We start from the raw sequence: 20,044 nt of genomic DNA, 5'->3' as shown, positions 1-20,044 counted from the left end.
AGATAGGGGGTGTATTAAATAAAAACACATTTTTAAGTAACAGGAAAAATATAAGTGGTGATAACTCTAGAATAGCAAAAAGTGCCAGTTGATGCAAAAGATATCTGCAGTAAGATGCATAATACTGTTTACAAAGAGCAATGCAAGACATTTAATGGTAAGTTGCTGAAAAACCACGTTTACATCAAGTTACAGTGATACTTACTCAGGAGAAACCTGACAGGCACCTGAATTTGGTTGACAGGACTCTTGGGATACATTGCCACAGACGTTGATATAAAAGTTATACTTCTCAGTTTTAATTTCATATCTGTCATTCTGCTTGGTAAGCGATGAAAGGTCGAAGTAGTAGCCTATGAATTAAACAACAGCTAGTTTCACCAGCCCTTAAATATAAGCAAACTGCATTTTTTTTTAATTTGAAAGCTTCCTTTTCCCCAAAGGAAATGAATAACTGATTAAGCAGTAACCAGGATCACGCATTAATGCCCAAGTCCAGCTGCTCTCGGATGAGGGGCTAACAGGGCAAGCTCTGGACAGCAAGGAAAATAAAATGGGGATTCTGCAGACACTGGACATCCAGAGGAACACACACAAAATGCTGGAGGAGCTCAGCAGGTCGGGAAGCAACTATGGAAATGAATAAACAGACATTAGGGCTGAGACCCTTCATCAGTCCTGATGAAGAGTCTTAGCCCAAAACAACAACTCTTTATTCCTTTCTCTAGATGCTGCCTGACCTGCTGCGATCCTCCAGCATTTTGTGTTAATACAATAGTTTAATCAGTTTGACTTGCAAACATCAATGCACCTGGCCAACAAAAAGATTCTAGAAAATAGACAAGAAAACTATTGAGCATCTACAGTCTCTTTTCATTCCACAGAAGTATTAACTAACAGAACAACTTGCATTTAGATTCATCAGCTTTATTGTTGGTCAGGGGAAGAAAGTTAAGTCCAATTAAAGCACTCAACACACCAAGTTCAGTGTATATATCCAAGCAAATAGGGAATTCCCAAAACATTCATTTGGTTTATGAATGTAGAACTACTAGCAATAGTATGATCACTGGAGTTGAATATGTTGTTCTCTGAAGGAGTTGTCTATTGGTGGGTCATCAGGTGGCTGCAGCAGTTGATCCAAGGTCCATAATCCTGCCCCCAACACTCGCTCATCCAGGATATATAGTGGATTCCTTCAAAGGAGAACGCCTGTCCATGATATTGTTTAATGTGGACAGGCTGATACATGAGCAGCCACTACATGGTTTTTGACAGATCAGAAGTTTAGAATCGAAACATCTCTGATGACGCTGTTGAGACATTAAATGTGATCATTTGCTCTGGTCTGAGGGCACATGAGAGCTTTATGGCTCTCAAGTTCTTCATTGCCATGAAATATTTTGATCTTACAAATTGCTTCTTACCGCAAAAACATTATCCCTCACACTTTGCTGGTTGGCAGCTTCAAGAAATGCTTTTCAACTAGAATGTTGTGCGTTACAGAGAACGACTTTAAATATTCACACCTCAAACTAGTCTTAGTAGAAACAAAAGTCCATAAAATGAATGGAGAGTTTAAAAGAAAAACAACTAAGTAGAAACAAGGGTTTTGATGGAAGTACACAAGCAGAAACAATGTTTGACAGGAAAGTCATTCAGTACAGAGACTGAACAGTACAGGCCAATGCACTTCTATTATATAAAAGCACCCTGTTTAAATGGTGGAAACAAATTCCACTATTAATATTAAAAAAACGGGAAGGATTTCAATGAAGAATGGAGTGTAACTGGTAGGTTTGTGGGGCAGTTTTAGTTCAATGCTTTTCATTCATTTGGCAACATGACAGCTTGTCCTATAAGTCACAACTTGAAAGTGGGTGTACAAGTTCTGAAGTCATTTCAGAGTTGAGGAAAGTGAAGTTATCCATGCTGGTTCATGAACCGGAAGGTTGTAGGACAGGTGTTCCCAATCTTAATGCCATAGACCAATACTATTAAGTAAGGGGTCCATGGACCCCGGGCTGGGAACCTGTTGTAGGGTACTGCCTGTTCCGGAACCTGTTGTAGGGAACTGCCTGTTCTGGAACCTGTTGTAGGGTACTGCCTGTTCCGGAACCTGTTGTAGGGTACTGACTGTTCCGGAACCTGTTGTAGGGTACTGACTGTTCCGGAACCAAGGCTCCTGAACCTCCTGGCCAATGGTGGTAGTGAGAGAGCATGTGTTGGATGATGGGGGTCCTCGAGAGTGGATGCTGCTTTCTTGTGGCAGTGCTCACTATAAATGTGCTCAACAGTAGAGGGCTTTGCCTGTGATGGACTGAGCTGAGTCCATCACTTTTTGTAGAGTTTTCCCATTCCTGGGCATTGATGTTTCCAGACCAGGCCATGATATAACCAGTCAAGATACTCACTGCTGTGCATCTAGAGAAGTTTGTCAAAGTTTTAGGTGACGTGCTGAAATTATGCAAACTAGAAGCACTGTCGTGCTTTCTTTGTGGTGGCACTTGCTTGCTGGTCCCAGGATGCATCTCTGATATGATAATGCCAAGGAAATTAAAGTTACTGACCCTCTCCACCTCCAATCTCCTAATGAGAACTGGTTCATGGATCTCCGGTTTCTTCCTCCTGTAGTCAATAATCAGCTCTTTGGTTCTGCTGACATTGAGAGGTTGTTATTGCGGCACCACTCAACCAGATTGGAGGCCAGTGACTAGTGGAGTGCCTCAGGGATCTGTACTGGGTCCATTGTTGTTTGTCATATACATTAGTGATCTGGATGATGGGGTGGTAAATTGTATAAGTATGCAGATGATACTAAGATAGGTGGAGTTGTGGATAACGAAGTAGGTTTTCAAAGCTTGCAGAGAGATTTACGTCAGTTAGAAGAGTGGGCTGAAAGATGGCAGATGGAGTTTAATGCTGAAAAATGTGAGGTGCTACATTATGGTAGGACTAATCAAAATAGGACATCCATGGTAAATGTAGGGCATTGAAGAATGCAGTAGAACAGAGGGATCTAGGAATAATGCTGCATAGTTCCCTGAAGATGGAATCTCATGTGGATAGGGTGGTGAAGAAAGCTTTTGGTTTGCTGACCTTTATTAATCAGAGCATTGAGTATAGGAGTTGGGATGTAATGTTGAAATTGTACAAGGCATTGGAGAGGCCAAATTTGGAGTATTGTGTACAGTTCTAGTCACCGAATTATAGGAAAGATGTCAACAAAATAGAGAGAGTACAGAGAAGATTTACTAGAGTGTTACCTGGGTTTCATCTCCTAAGTTACAGAGAAAGGTTGAACAAGCTAGGTCTTTATTCTTTGGAGCGTAGAAGGTTGAGGGGGGACTTGATAGAGGTGTTTAAAATTATGAGGGGGATAGATGGAGTTGATGTGGATAGGCTTTTTCCATTGAGAGTAGGGGAGATTCAAACTAGAGGACATGAGTTGAGAGTTAAAGGACAAAAGTTTAGTGGTAACATGAGGGGGAACTTCTTTACTCAGAGAGTGGTAGCTGTGTGGAATGAGCTTCCAGCAGAAGTGGTTGAGACAGGTTCGATGTTGTCGTTTAAAGTTAAATTGAAAATTGACAACAAAGAAAAATACAAAGTTAAATTGGATAGCTATATGGACAGGAAAGGAATGGAGGGTTATGGGCTGAGTGCAGGTCGGTGAGACTAGGTGAGAGTAAGAGTTCGGCACGGACTAGAAGGGCCGAGATGGCCTGTTTCCCAGCTGTAATTGTTACATGGTTATATTTTCAATCTCCCTCATATATACCGATTTGTCACCACCTTTGATTCGGCCAATGACAGCGGTGGCATCAGCAAACTTAAGTATGGTATTGGAGCTGTACTTATCCACAGAATGATAGGTATAAAGCAACTAGAGCAGGGGGCTAAGCACACAGCCTTGTGGTGTAGCTGTGCTGATGGAGATTGTGGAGGAGATGTTGTTGCCGACCTGAAGTGATTGGGGTCTGCAAGTGAGGAAATCGAGGATCCAGTTGCACAAGGAGCATGAACTAACACTGACATTCCAACTGTTTGAAGTGAAACTCATCATTAGAAGTTCTGCACAAGTTGATCAGTGCAAAGTTTCACGCAGACTAGAATCAAGAGGTCAGGTGCTTACCGGCTTCTGGATCGGAAACCGTGCAGTAATCGCCCTGAGTTTTCGATAAAGTGCAAGCAGCAGCTGTGTGCCATTCAATTTCATATAAGCACCCATCGAGGCTGGTCTTCAGGATAGGAGGACTCTCCAGATCCCCTGCGAGAGAGCAGAACACAGTAAAGACAGCAGGCTGGGCAAAAATACCGCCTTTTAATGCAGAACTCCACATGAAATAGAAAATTAACAGTGACAATTTACAGTACATGACTCAGCACGCTTATTTTTTTGTATTTGCACATTGGCTCTTTATCAGTCGTTGTGTGTAGCTTTTCCATTACACTTCTAATTATTTCGTTCTACTGTGAATGCCTGCAAGAAATTTAGTCTCAGGGGAGTACGTAGTGACAAACACCCACTTTAATAATAAATTTACTTTGAACCTGATACTTCATACTGTCACATACATGAAGGATTTTCACCAGTCACAAAAGCATACAAGCTGAAAGGGGTAAGTGCAAAGGACATGTGCGGGGCTAAGATTTGGTCTTAGAAACAGAGTGGTGGCCGGTTAGAATGTAAAGCCAGAGGTGGTGGAGGCAAATATGACTGAGGTGTTAAGAGGCTCTCAGACACATGAATGTGTAGAGACTAGAGACTTATTGAACCATAAGTGGGCGGAAGGAATTAAGTTTAGTTCGGCATTTCTTTACTAGTTGAATTGGTTCAGCACAACATTGCAGCCAAAGGGTCAATTCCTACACTGCACCATTCTATGTTCCAAACAACCGAGATCATACAGAAAAATATTGTTTTCCTAGATTTTACAGTAGTACCACACAGAAACAGCCCACTTAAACACATTACAGAGAAGCGGGTATTTGCTATCTTGGGCAAAAGTAGGGTGGATAAATTCCCAGGGCCTGATAAGGTCTCTAGTGCAGAAATTGCAGGGGCTCTGGCAGAAGTATTTAAAACACATTTAGCCACCTTCAGGTACTGATAAATGTAAAAAAAAACTTTTAATAAGGAAGAAACCAGCCAAACGGAAAATGACCCAGTTATGCTTCTAACCAACTACAAAATTTTCAATAATAATTTCATTTATATTACAGCTTTCATGCATTAAATTGCAGGCCCAAAGTGCTTTACCTAGATTGTAAAGCTAAGTCAATAGTCATAAAAATACAAGACAAAATTAAAAATCAAAAATAAAGACAATTATATAGAATGAAATATAATCAAATAGACCAAATTATATAAATCAAATCAACAGGTATTAAGTAACCCTCTAAATAGGCTAAATTAGAAGTAGCTTTTTAGAAGTGTTTTGAAATGTTCCACAATACTAGCCTGGCGCATCTCAGTCAGTAGAGTATCCTAGATTTTTGGTGTTAAAGAGCAAAAGGCCACGTCACCAGTTCTTCTACGCTGGGCTCTAGAAACACTAAGCAAACCAGTATTCACAGGTCTAAGATTACAATTAGGGATGTAAGGGGAGAGACACTCCAAAATATACAGAGGAGCTCAATTACTCAGAGCCTTGTATACAATTAGAAGTATTTTGAAATTTATCCTAAAGGACACAGGCAGCCAATGTAACGATGTCATAACTGGTGAAATGTGCTCAGATTTTTTTTTGATTAAGATTCTTGCTGATGCATTTTGAACAAGCTGCAGCCAATTTATACCTTTCTTAGGCAGTCCTGAAAAATGTGCAATACAAAGGTCTAATTGGCTAAAAACATTTTTCTGCATCTTTAAATGTTATAAGAAATCAAACTCTTGCAATGTTCCTTACATGAAAGAATGCAGTTTTAGTAATATGGTGAATATGTGATTTGAAATTTAGCTCAGAGTCAATAACGACACCTAAATTCTTTACTTCTGGCTTAATTTGTAAGGCCAGATGATCAAGTTTATTTTTAAGATTCACACTCTAATGCACGTAGTGAGCTCCAAAAGACAGTGTACTGAGCATGTACAAATACCCCACAAGCAGCTGACCAACCATAAGTTCACCCCACCCCAATCCATTGAATGACTCCAATATTTTTTAGTGCCGTTAAATACTTCATTTCTTCTGCTTTCAGGCAACTGGTAGAGGGATTAGATTTGGAAATTAGATAAACCATCATTGCTGAAATGGGTTTTGTCTGTGGAAATTAAAGTTTACTGTGATTCACCCTACTCTTCAGCAATCAATAAATGGTGTTCTCCAGTCCACAAATCCGCATTAATTAACTTTAATCCACAAGTTTACATATCTGATTTATGAAATAGAGAACAAGTCACAAGGAAAGCAGCTTTGGTGGAAACAGATCTAAAACCAAATGAGCTGCAAGTGGATTGGGATGGAATCAACCACCAACTGGTTCAGGATTGGTGTTATAGGTGGCTTCATCTCATCTCCAAGCATCGTTTCCTTTCTAATAACACCATATCCTTAAAACAGCAGGTATTTGAGCACTCTTCCTGAGCTCAGCAAGCCTTACCTTTATGTACGTGGATCCTCTATTAAATATCACTGCACCCTAAATGCAAAGCTGTCTAATTCCCCCAGATTCCATACTGCTCCCGATGGCCGATATATTCTTTAGAAGGGAAAGGAGGCAATTTTACCCAGACTGGCACACATGCAGGTTGAGACTCAATTTCACCAACTCTTAATGGCACTCCAAGTAACCCAGCAAACCAGTTAACTTGAAGCAGTTACAGGCCAGCAATGAAAGTTGACTTTGTCAGCCATCCACACTGCTAAGTGAACACTTAGACTAGCCACCAACACTAGACCCAGAGCTGATAAAATAGTGAGCGGTGATATGTACATGAACTTACCAGGATTACATACGAAAGTAATTATAGTTTTGCTTTGGACTGTTTCTCCACACAAGTCACCACCTGAATATACAAGCTGAATGTTGTTGCCTTCTTTTTTAGGTGATGAAACAAATTTCCCAAGAGACTTTGCTTCATGTTGACCTTAAAGAGGACAAAATTAGACAATTTAGCTGTGGTTAAAAGCAATTTCCAGTATTCGTCCTTCAAATTTATTGCATCTCTAGACTATCAAACACTTAAAAGAAACTCTTCCCCTCTACTCCCAAGCAACAGGGTACAACTGTATCTCCAGATACTGGACCTACAATCAGAAATCCTCCTTACTGAGAATTTCGAAGATTCAAAGTACATTTATTATCAAAGTATGTTTGCAGTATACAACCCTGAGATTCCTCTTAGCCACCAACAGCCACAAAACAAAGAAAAATCATGGAACCTGTTCAAATATAATCAACCCTGCTCCACATGCAAAAAAAAAACAAATCCCGTGAACTGCAGTAAAAAGAAAGAAACAAAATCACAATATACAAACAGTGTAAAACACAAAAGAGTCCAGGCATATTCAGTTCAGTGTTCATACCTACAGGCCGCACTGATTCAATATCGCCCAAAAGACCAGAAACACATCATAACATGAACTACAGAATCCACTCCACAAACTGCACTGATTAAACCCTGCTCTGGCACCCTCTGCAGTATCAACCTTTGCCCACTTTAAGACAGAGGGCAGTGGTGAATAGGTCTTATCCTGGATGCAACTCTGACCCATGGTGTTTTGCGAGGATCCTTAGATTCAGATGAAAAGGTGCTGGGTGGGTTTGAAGACAAAGATTGGTGCTCTGGATAGCATAGGCTAGCTAAAGAATGCCATGGGATACAGATTTGGGCAAAGAGGTAGCAAACTGAGTTTAATCTGGGCAAGTGCAAAGTGTTACACTTTGGAAGATCCAATAAAGGAACCGTACACAGTTAAGGTCAGGACCTTTAATATTGATGAACAGAGGGACCTTGGAGTTCAGGTACATGACATCCTTCCTGGCTACACAGAGGGATAAAGACAGCACATGGCCTTTTCTATAGCCATATATAACAATTACAGCACGGAAACAGGCCATCTCGGCCCTTCTAGTCCATGCCGAACTCTTACTCCTACCTAGTCCCACTGACCTGCACTCAGCCCATAAGCCTCCAATCCTTTCCTGTCCATATAGCTGTCCAATTTTACTTTAAGTGACAATATCAAGCCTGCCTCTACCACTTCTACTGGAAGCTCATTCCACACAGCTACCACTCTCTGAGTAGAGAAGTTCCCCCTCGTGTTATCCCTAAGCTCTTGCCCCCTAACTCTCAACTCATGTCCTCTTGATTGAATTTCCCCTACTGTCAATGGAAAAGCCTATCCATGTCAACTCTATCTATCCTCCTCAATTTTAAATACCTCTATCAAGTCCCCCCTCAACGTTCCATGCTCCAAAGAATAAAGACCTAACTTATTCAACCTTTCTCTGTAACTTAGGTGCTGAAACCCAGGTAATATTCTAGTAAATCTTCTCTGTACTCTCTCTATTCTGTTGACATCTTTCCTATAATTCGGTGACCAGAACTGTACACAATACTCCAAATTTGGCCTCACCAATGCCTTATACAATTTCAACATTACATTCCAACTCCTATACTCAATGCTCTGATTTATAAAGGCCAACATACCAAAAGCTTTCTTCACCACCCTATCCACATGAGATTCCACCTTCAGGGAACTATGCACCATTATTCCTAGATCCCTCTGTTCTACTGCATTCTTCAATGCCTTACCATTTACCATGTATGTCCTATTTTGATTAGTCCTACCAAAATGTAGCACCTCACACTTATCAACATTAAACTCCATCTGCCATCATTCAGCCCACTCTTCTAACTGGCCTAAATCTCTCTGCAAACTTTGAAAACCTACTTTATTATCCACAACGCCATCTATCTTAGTATCATCTGCATACTTATTAATCCAATTTACCACCCCATCATCCAGATCATTAATGTATATGACAAACAACATTGGACCCAGTACAGATCCCTGAGGCACACCACTAGTCACCGGCCTCCAATCTGACACACAGTTATTCACCACTACTCTCTGGCGTCCCCCATCTAGCCACTGCTGAATCCATTTTACTACTTCAGTATTAATACCTAACGATTGAACCTTCCTAACTAACCTTCCTAGCTAACCTTCCATGTGGAACCTTGCCAAAGGCCTTACTGAAGTCCATACAGACAACATCCACCGCTTTACCCTTGTCAATTTTCCTCGTAACCTCTTCAAAAAATTCAATAAGATTTGTCAAACATGACCTTCCACGCACAAATCCATGTTGACTGTTCCTAATCAGACCCTGTCTATCCAGATAATTATATATACCATCTCTAAGAATACTTTCCATTAATTTACCCACCACTGACATCAAACTTACAGGCCGATAATTGCTAGGTTTACTCTTAGAACCCTTTTTAAACAATGGAACAACATGAGCAATACACCAATCCTTCAGCACCATTTCTGTTTCTAATGACATTTGAAATATTTCTGTCAGAGTCCCTGCTATTTCTACACTAACTTCCCTCAAGGTCCTAGGGAATAGTCTGTCAGGACCTGGAGACTTATCCAGTTTTATATTTTTTTTTTTTTAAAAAGTGCCAGTACTTCCTCTTCTTTAATCATCATAGTTTCTATAACTACCCTACTTGTCTCCCTTACCTTACACAATTCAATATCCTTCTCCTTAGTGAATACCGAAGAAACTGTTCAAAATCTCCCCCATCTCTTTTGGCTCTGCACATAGCTGTCCACTCTGATTCTCTAAGCGACCAATTTTATCCCTCACTATCCCTTTGCTATTAATATAACTGTAGAAACCCTTGGGATTTATTTTCACCTTACTTGCCAAAGCAACCTCTCATCTCCTTTTAGCTTTTCCAATCTCTTTTTACTTTCTTTATATTCCTTGAGTACCTCATTTACTCCATGCTGCCTATATTTATTGTAGATCTCTCTTTTTCCAAACCAAGTTTCCAAATATCCCTTGAAAACCATGGCTCTCTCAAACTTTTAACCTTTCCTTTCAACCTAACAGGAACATAAAAATTCTGTACCCTCAAAATTTCACCTTTAACTGACCTCCATTTCTCTATTACATCCTTCCCATAAAACAAATTGTCCCAATCCACTCCTTCTAAATCCTTTCGCATCTCCTCAAAGTTAGGCTTTCTCCAATCAAAAATCTCAACCCTGGGTCCAGTCTTATCCTTCTCCGTAATTTTATTGAAACTAATGGCATTGTGATCACTGGACACAAAGTGCTCCCCAATACATACTTCCGTCACCTGACCTATCTCATTCCCTAACAGGAGATCCAACACTGCCCCTTCTCTAGTTGGTACCTCTATGTATTGCTGCAAAAAACTACCCTGCACACATTTTACAAACTCCAAACCATCCAGCCCTTTTACAGGATGGGCTTCCCAGTCTATGTGTGGAAAATTAAAATCTCCCACAATCACAACCTTGTGCTTACTACAAATATCTGCTATCTCCTTACAAATTTGCTCCTCCAATTCTCGCTCCCCATTAAGTGGTCTATAATACACCCCTATAAGTGTTACTACACCTTTTCCATTCCTCAATTCCACCCAAATGGGCTCCCCAGACCAACCCTCTAATCTATCCTGCCAGAGCACCGCTGTAATATTTCCTCTGATGAGCAATGCAACACCTCCCCCTCTTGTCCTTCCGATTCTATCACACCTGAAGCAACGAAATCCTGGAATATTTAGTTGCCAATCACACCTCTCTTGCAACCATGTTTCACTAATAGCTACAACATCATATTTCCAGGTATCAATCCATGCTCTAAGTTCATCCACCTTTCTTACAATGCTCCTAGCATTAAAATAGATGCATTTAAGAAACTCTCCACCTCTTACTCTCTGTTTATCCCTAATGATGCAAACAACTTTTATCTTTTTCTTCTTTCTCCCCTACATCTTCGGTCTGAGCACCCCCTTCTCTGTCACCTGCTTATCCTCCCTCACACACTATCTACTTGCTTTTGCTATTTATGAACTAGTCTCCTCTCTCCTTGTCTCTTCAATTTGATTCCCACCACCCAACCATTCTAGTTTAAAGTCTCCCCAGTAGCCTTCGCAAATCTCACCGCCAGGATATTGGTCCTCCTAGGATTCAAGTGCAACCCGTCCTTTTTGTGCATGTCCCACCTGCCCCAAAAGAGGTCCCAATGATCCAGAAACTTGAATCCCCGCCCCCTGCTCCAATCCTTCAGCCACGCATTTATCCTCCACCTCATTCCATTCCTACTCTCACTGTCCCGATATTACTACCTTTGTGGTAAATTCTAGTTATAGCCCTGAATTCAAGAGCCAGGAAGTTACAGCTTTATAAAACTCTGGTTAGGTCACAGTTAGGGTATTACTGGTCACCTCATTACAGAGAGGATTTGGAGGTTTTAGAGAGGATGTAGAAGAGATTTACAAGGATGCTGCCTAGGTTTGGAGGGTGTACTACGAGGAAAGTTTGGACAAACTGGGGCTGTTTTCTCCAGAGTAGTAGAAGTTAAGGGGGAGACATAATTGGAAGTTTATAAATTATGTGAGGACAGTAGACAACCAGCATCTTTCTCAGGATTGAAATGTCGAGTAGTAGAGGGCACGTATTCAAGATGAGAGGAGGAAAGTACAGGAGCTGTGCAAGACAGTTTTTGGTTTCATTACACAGAGAGTAGTGGGTGCCTGGAATACACTACCACAGGAGGTGAACATACAAGTAATTAAGACACTCCTAGATAGGCACATGACTATGCAGAGAAGGGACGAATGATAATGGTCGATCTATGGGAAAGAGGATTAGATTCATTAGGTATCGTTGGCATGTCAGGAGTGGCAGAGTAACCCGCTGCAAGGAGTTTGCACATTCTCCCATGACCATGTGCAATCCCTCCAGGTACTCTGCTTTCCTCCCCACTCCCAAAATATATACGGGTGAGGCGGAGTTCTGGGCACGCCACGTTGCTAGAAGCATGGTGGACCCAGCACATCCTCGGACTGCATTGGTTATTGACGCAGCACAACATACTTCACTGCATGTTTTGATGTACCCGTCAGAAATAAAACTAATCCTAAATCTTTAATCGGTTCAGTAAAATATCATGTGCTGCACTTGATACTTTTCCTCAATTCCATGAAAGAAAATCAAACATAAATTTAAAACATTTTGGATACACAGATTACCAAGTCCTTAACTTTAAGTGACTTTAACTTCCCTAATATTGATTGGCACCTTATTAGTCCAATGGTTTAGACGGGGCAGAGTTTGTTAAGTGTGTCCAGGATGGATTCCTGTCACAGTATGTTGACAGGCTAACTGGGGGAATGCCATACTAGATCTAGTATTAGGTAACGAACCGGGTCAGGTCACAGATCTCTCAGTGGGTGAGCATCTGGGGGACAGTGACCACCGCTCCCTGGCCTTCAGCATTATCATGGAAAAGGATAGAATCAAAGGGGAAGGGCAAATTATGAGGCTATAAGGCTAGAATTTGCGGGTGTGAATTGGGATGACGCTTCTTTTTACATTGTACATCAAAGATTTGGATTATGGAATAGATGACTTTGTGGCTAAGTTTACTGACGATACGAAGATAGGTGGAGGGGCCGGTAGTGTTGAGGAAACGGAGAGTCTGCAGAGAGACTTGGATAGATTGGAAGAATGGGCAGAGAAGTGGCAAATGAAGTACAATGTTGGAAATTGTACAGTTATGCACTTTGGCAGAAAAAATAAATGGGCAGACTATTATTTAAATGGGGAAAGAATTCAAAGTTCTGAGATGCAACGGGACTTGGAAGTCCTCGTACAGGATACCCTTAAAGTTAACCTCCAGGCTGAGTCAGTAGTGAAGGCGGCAAATGCAATGTTGGCATTCATTTCTGGAGGAATAGAGTTCAGGAGCAGGGATGTGATGTTGAGGCTCTATAAGGCGCTGGTGAGAACTCACTTGGAGTACTGTGGGCAGTTTTGATCTCCTTATTTAAGAAAGGATGTGCTGACACTGGAGAGGGTACAGAGAAGATTCACTAGAATGATTCCGGGAATGAGAGGGTTAACATATGAGGAACGTTTGTCCGCTCTTGGACTGTATTCCTTGGAGTTTAGAAGAATGAGGGGAGACCTCGTAGAAACATTTCGAATGTTGAAAGGCATGGACAGAGTGGATGTGGCAAAGTTGTTTCCCATGATGGGGGAGTCTAGTACAAGAGGGCATAACTTAAGGATTGAAGGGGTCAGAACAGAAATGCGAAGAAATTTTTTTAGTCAGAGGGTGGTGAATCTATGGAATTTGTTCCCACGGGCAGCAGTGGAGGCCAAGTCATTGGGTGTATTTAAGGCAGAGATTGATAGGTATCTGAGTAGCCAGGGCATCAAAGGTTATGGTGAGAAGGCAGGGGAGTGGGACTAAATGGGAGAATGGATCAGCTCATGATAAAATGGCGGAGCAGACTCGATGGGCTGAATGCCTGACTTCTGCTCCTTTGTCTTATGGTCTTTTGCAGGGAAATGTAATATGGCCACGTGGTCAATGTTTAGGGATCTCTTACAGGATGTTAGGGATAAATTTGTCCCGGTGAGGAAGATAAAGAATAGTAGGGTGAAGGAACCATGGGTGATGTGAGGTGGAAAATCTAGTCAGGTGAAAGGCGGCAGCATACATGAGGTTTAGGAAGGATCAGATGGGTCTATTGAGGAATATAGGGTAGCAAGAAAGGAGCTTAAGAAGGGGCTGAGGAGAGCAATAAGGGGGCACGAGAAGACCTTGGCAAGTAGGGTAAAGGAAAACCTCAAGGCATTCTTCAATTATGTGAAGAACAAAAAGACAACAGAAGTGAAGGTAGGACCAATTAGAGATAAAGGTGGGAAGATGTGCCTGGAGGCTGTGGAAGTGAGCGAGGTCCTCAATGAATACTTCTCTGCGGTATTCACCAATAAGAGGGAACTTGATGATGATGAGGACAACATGAGTGAGGTTGATGTTCTGGAGCATATTGATATTAAGGGAGAGGAGGTGTTGGAGTTGTTAAAATACAATAGGACGGATAAGTCCCCGGGGCCTGACGGAATAGCCCACAGGCTGCTCCACGAGGCGAGGGAAGAGATTGCTGAGCCTCTGGCTAGGATCTTTATGTCCTCGTTGTCCACGGGAATGGCACCGGAGGATGAGAGGGAGGTGAATGTTGTCCCTTGTTCAAAAAAGGTAGTAGGGATAGTCCAGGTAATTATAGACCAGTGAGCCTTACGGCTGTGGTGGGAAAGCTGTTGGAAAAGATTCTTAGAGATAGGATCTATGGGCATTTAGAGAATCATGGTCTGATCAGGGACAGTCAGCATGGTTTGGTGAAGGGCAGATCGTGTCTAACAAGCCTGATAGAGTTCTTTGAGGAGATGACCAAGCAAATAAATGAGGGTAGTGCAGTGGATGTGATCTATATGGATTTTAGTAAGGCATCTGACAAGGTTCCATACGGTAGGCTTATTCAGAAAGTCAGAAGGCATGGAATCCAGGGAAGTTTGGCCAGGTGGGTTCAGAATTGGCTTGCCTGCAGAAGGCGGGTGGTGGTGGTGGAGGAAGTACATTCAGATTGGAGGATTGTGACTAGTGGTGTCCCACAAGGATCTGTTCTGGGACCTCTACTTTTCGTGATTTTTATTAACGACCTGGATGTGGGGGTAGAAGGGTGGGTTGGCAAGTTTGCAAATGACACAAAGGTTGGTGGTGTTGTAGATAGTGTAGATGATTGTCAGCGATTGCAGAGAGACATTGATAGGTTGCAGAAGTGGGCTGAGAAGTGGCAGATGGAGTTCAAACCGGAGAAGTGTGAGGTGGTACACCTTGGAAGGACAAACTCCAAGGCAGAGTACAAAGTAAATGGCAGGATACTTGGTAGTATGGAGGAGCAGAGGGATCTGGGGGTACATGTCCACAGATCTCTGAGAGCTGTCTCACAGGTGGATAGGGTAGTTAAGAAAGCTTACGGGGTGTTAGCTTTCATAAGTCGAGGGATAGAGTCTAAGGGTCACAATGTAATGATGCAGCTCTATAAAACTCTGGTTAGGCCATACTTGGAGTACTGTGTCCAGTTCTGGTCACCTCACTATAAGAAGGATGTGGAAGCACTGGAAAGGGTACAGAGATTTACCAGGATGCAGCCTGGTTTAGAGAGTATGCATTATGATCAGAGATTAAGGGAGCTAGGGCTTTACTCTCTGGAGAGAAGAAGGATGAGAGGAGACATGATAGAGGTATACAAGACTTTAAGAGGAATGGATAGAGTGGACAGCCAGCACCTCTTCCCCAGGACACCACTGCTCAATACAAGAGGACATGGCTTTAAGGTAAGGGGTGGGAAGTTCAAGGGGGATATTAGAGGAAGGTTTTTTACTCAGAGAGTGGTCGGTGCACGGAATGCACTGCCTGATTCAGTGGTGGAGGCAGATACACTGGTGAAATTTAAGAGACTACTAGAGAGATATATGGAGGAATTTAAGGTGGGGGTTATATGGGAAGCAGGGTTTGAGGGTCGGCACAACATCGTGGGCCGACGGGCCTGTACTGTGCTATACTATTCTATGTTCTTAATGACTGATAATGAGTTTGTATTATCCTTGTTTATTAATAGAACTGAGAAACATATTGCCTTTACAGCCCATTTTCATTTCTGATCTAACCAATCTTAGTAGCTTGCAGTTTACCCGATAATTAAAATATCACTCAACACAATGACATTACTTTACATTGTTTTCTGGTGTCCCAGCATAGCCTGTCCTCCATCTATTGGAAGGACAGGCTGTTTGTTTCCAACATTTCTCCCTTTTGGAGTTCTGTCTTCAGTGCAGTGGAGTTCACACTGACACATACACCCATTTTTAATGGGGTTGCCAATTAGAGGATCCAGAGGAGAATAATCCTGGGAATGAAAGGGCTAATGAACCAGGAGCACTTGATGGCTCTAGACCCCTATTCCTTCAAGTTAGGAAGAATAAAGGGTGATCTCACTGAAGCCTATCAACTATCGAAAGACCCAGATAGAGAGGATGTGGAGAGAATGTTTCCTATAAAGGGGGAATCTAGGGCCAGCAGGGATAGAGGAACACCCCTGTGGAAGAGAAATGAGGAGGGGAAGATAAGTTCTTGATTAGTGATGGCGTCAAAGGTTTGGGGCAAAGATACAAAAATAAATCAGCCGAGGTAGAATGGTGGCGCAGACATGATGGGCCAAATAGTCTAATTCAGCTGCCATGTCATATGTCCAGCTGCACAGGGTTGATGACAGAGAGACCTCTTGTGCAAGTAGTTTCTTTGGGGCCTGGGAGAAGACTAACATTTAAGAGTTTTTCCACAATTTATTTTGACAATATTGGGATGTAGGGGTCCTGTGAAGTGGATTTGAGGTTTAAAACCAGTCTATAAAGGGAAAGGAATTGTCGGTGTCAGATGTCAACAGATCGTTTCTGCTCTCCCCACTGAGTTCCCACCAGCAGATTGTTTGAGCACCTGCAATCCCATGCCTCTATGACAGACCCGACCTGAGATCATTCCTGTATCTTATTCATCTTCATAGTTGCTTCCCAGAGTCAAGGGTTTCAGAAGTCCTTTTGCACCTGTATAATGAAATTGACAGAACATAGAACCTGCACTCACCTACAGAACAGATCGCTGCATCGGCAGGGCATCCTGTTGTCTGATTATCCTTCAGTATATTGTGGCATACATTAATGTAAATCTGCATGTGGTCAGGCCTCCAGTTGCTGTCCAGCACCTCCCAGTTCCGTGTGTTGTCCGACTCGGGAACATCACTTGCTGCACATTAATTTCCAACAGGTCTTTAAAAACGTGCATTACTTGCCACCACTTTTACAAATGCAAGTCAGCCTGTAGTGCGGTAGCTGAAGCCTGGCCTTTGCTGATCCTATGCCTTATAGTCTCATATTGTACAGGTGGAAGGGACAGGCATTGCACAAAAGAACATTTCTCTCTCACCACAATGGTGCACCTCATCACCTGCACCCCAGAAGCATTGTCTTCCTCCCCTCCCCCACCAATGAGCTGGGGTGCACAGACAATGCCTACATGTACAGAAACAGAGTTCCAAGTCACTGAGGTTTATCAGATAGGTGTTTCACTCAGTATTTGCATGAAGACACTATCAACTTGCTTCTGTTGCACTCCAGTGATGGAGTCTAGAAAACATGGACCACTTCATGTGAACAAACGCATCAGAAATAGCAATGGCTGGCCACGTGGCCCAGCAAACCTGCTCTTTAATTTAGTATCAAGACTGATCAACATAACTAGTTTCCTGGGTAATCCCAAACCTTCAATTCCCTTCATATCCAGAAATTGATCCATTACGAAATGGAACAAAGTCAAATAACAAGCTTCCATGGAGGATTTCAAAAATTCGCAATCCTGCATGAAGACAAGACACTGGAGGAACTCTGTAGGTCAGGTAGCATCAGTGGAGGGGAATAAACAGTTAACATTTTGGACTGAGACCCTTCATCAGGACTGGAAATAAGAGGGAAAGATCTTGGCCTGAAATACTCTTTAATTCCCTCTCATAGATGCTGCCTGGCGCGCTGAGTTCCACTAGCATTTTGTAGGTATTATTCCGGATTTCCAGCATCTGCAGAATCTCTCACGTTGAAGAAAATTTCTCATTTATTTACTTATTGACAAGCTGCATGGAACAGGTCCTTCCAGTCCTGCGAGCCACGCAATCCCCCAATTTAATCACAGCCTAATTTACAATGACCATCATCTTTAGACTGTGGGAAGAAACCCACTGGGTAACTGGGAGAACATCCTTACAGGCAGCAGTGGGAATTGAACCTGTACTGTAAAGTACTGTGTTACCCACTACACTACCAAGCCGCCCATCTCGGCCCTGACCAGCCTACCCCATTATTCGGGGACTGTAACTCCTGGCCCTATGATCCTCAGCCAACCTCCGCTCTGCATAAAGCACCACAGGCCCCGGGAGTTAACGGCAGAGGGAGACATCACCACCAGTGTCCTAGTACAAAACTGGGCAGCAGTTATCTCTGTTCTTACCTTCAGCACTTCAGAGCAATGCAGAGGCCACAAAAGCCCATCAAGTGAGACAGTGCCAGATCAAAATCTCCCTCAGAGCAACATCCCTACCATTGAGGCACAGTCAGTTCTACAGCCAACACCATCCTGAAAGCAAACTATTCCAAGATCCTGATAACTGGGTAGAGAAAGCAGGGAGAGAACAGAAAAATTTTGGATATTCTTGAAACTTATCCAAATTGAAAGACCCAGACACATTGGAAGTAGAAAGGGTGTTTCCTGTAGTGGAAGAGTTCAGGAATGGAGGACATCATCATTATGTGTCATGCCGTGTGACATGGGCAATCATGGTCACATGACAATGATTGCTCTTGGCAAATGTTTCTATACAAGTGGTTTGCCATTACCTTCTTCTGGGCAGTGTCTTTGCCACACTGGTGAGCCAGCCATTATCAACACTCTTCCGACTTTGTCTGCCTTGCAGCAGTGGTCACGTATCCAAGACCCACCTGCTCCCATGGCTTCACATGACCCTGATCCAGGAGGCTAAGCTGGTGCAACAACTTGCCCAAGGATGACCTGCAGGCTAGTGGAGGGAAGGAGTGCCTTACTCCTCCTTTGCTAGAGATGCATCTCCACCCTGCCACCCAGACCAGATGGCACAGCTTCAGAATTGAAGGTCATCCTTCAGAACAGAGATGAGGAAGAATTTAGTTAGCCCGTGGGCGGTGAATCTGTGAATTCATTGTCACAGACATTTGTGGAGAGATTATGGCAACAAATCCAGCATCTGCAAATTTTCTCTTGTTTTTAAAGTAGAGGTTGGCAGGTTCTCAATTAGTAAAAGCATCAAAGATTACGGGCAGACAGTAGGAGAATAGGGTTGAGAGGGATAACAGCCACAATGGCAGAGCAGACTTGAAGGGCTGAATGGCCTATTTCTGCTTCTTTGTCTTATGGTGTTAAAAAGTGCAACATCGCCACTGACACGTGGAATTCCCCTCCATGAGCTCTCCAGTTGGAGAAGGTACATTCTCAAGTCCGATGCATCAGATAGTATATAGAAATCCTGCACAAACAAATCACTTCTCAAATACATGCACTTCCTCCTCACCTGCTGAAGAGGCTGCAGGTCCCACAGTTCTCAGACCAATCACAGCCCAAGAGGAAGCCATCCTTAACAAAAGGACTGCCCAAGAGCATCAACCGTTTTTAGATGACCTAGAACAAAGCTCGGACCTAACTTTATATATTTATTGAGATGCAGCATGCAGCAGGCCCATTGAGCAGCATTGCCCAACAACCCCCCCCCCAATTTAACACTAGCACAGGACAATTGACAATGACCAATTAACCTCCCAACTGCACATCTTTGGACTGTGGGAGGTAACTGGAGCACCCAGTGGAAACCCACCCAGTCACAGGGAAGACGTACAAACTCATTACAGATAGCAGTGGGAATTCAACCTGGTTCGCCGATACTGTAAAGCGTTGTGCTAACCCCTACACCACCATGAGGTATAAACACAAATGTATTCTACAGATGCTGGGAATCGAGAGTAACACATGCAAAATGCTGGTGGAACTCAGCAGTTCAGGCAGCATCTATGGAAAGGAATAAAGAGCGGATGTGGCCCAAAATGTCGACTGTTGATTCCTCTCCACAGATGCTGCCTGAACTGCTGAGTTCCACCAGCATTTTCTGTGTTGCTTAGACCAGACTTAGCCTTCTAATAGTTTAAATGGTCAATTTAAAACTTAGTTATCACGTGACATTTCCTTTCAAATATTTGTACTGAAAATGGTGTCACCAACTACATGGTACCTGCTAACTTAGAACATCTAAAAGACTCTATCCATTGCAATTTCTTCTAGAACACTTTCCCTTTTTAGCTCCGAAATGTCAAATCAGAATGTAGAGATCGTCACCAATTCCTAA

The 20,044-nt window shown here is 42.6% G+C and overlaps 1 protein-coding gene across 1 annotated transcript in view; it reads right to left on the bottom strand.

The window, feature by feature from the left end:
* The window catches only part of igf2r (insulin-like growth factor 2 receptor), a 211,139-nt gene that overhangs the window by 122,013 nt on the left and 69,082 nt on the right, over nucleotides 1–20,044 (bottom strand). The window contains exons 12-15 of the mRNA XM_072265972.1: nucleotides 16,714–16,872; nucleotides 6,950–7,093; nucleotides 4,136–4,270; nucleotides 206–353 (exon numbers count right to left, since the gene is read on the bottom strand). Of these exons, the coding sequence (XP_072122073.1) occupies nucleotides 206–353; nucleotides 4,136–4,270; nucleotides 6,950–7,093; nucleotides 16,714–16,872 (586 nt within the window). The remainder of the gene's footprint in view (nucleotides 1–205; nucleotides 354–4,135; nucleotides 4,271–6,949; nucleotides 7,094–16,713; nucleotides 16,873–20,044) is intronic.

This window comes from Mobula birostris, chromosome 8 (assembly GCF_030028105.1).
Source record: "Mobula birostris isolate sMobBir1 chromosome 8, sMobBir1.hap1, whole genome shotgun sequence".
In the NCBI taxonomy this organism is placed as follows: Eukaryota; Metazoa; Chordata; class Chondrichthyes; order Myliobatiformes; family Myliobatidae; genus Mobula; species Mobula birostris.
This window is presented reverse-complemented; position numbering and strand designations above follow the sequence as displayed.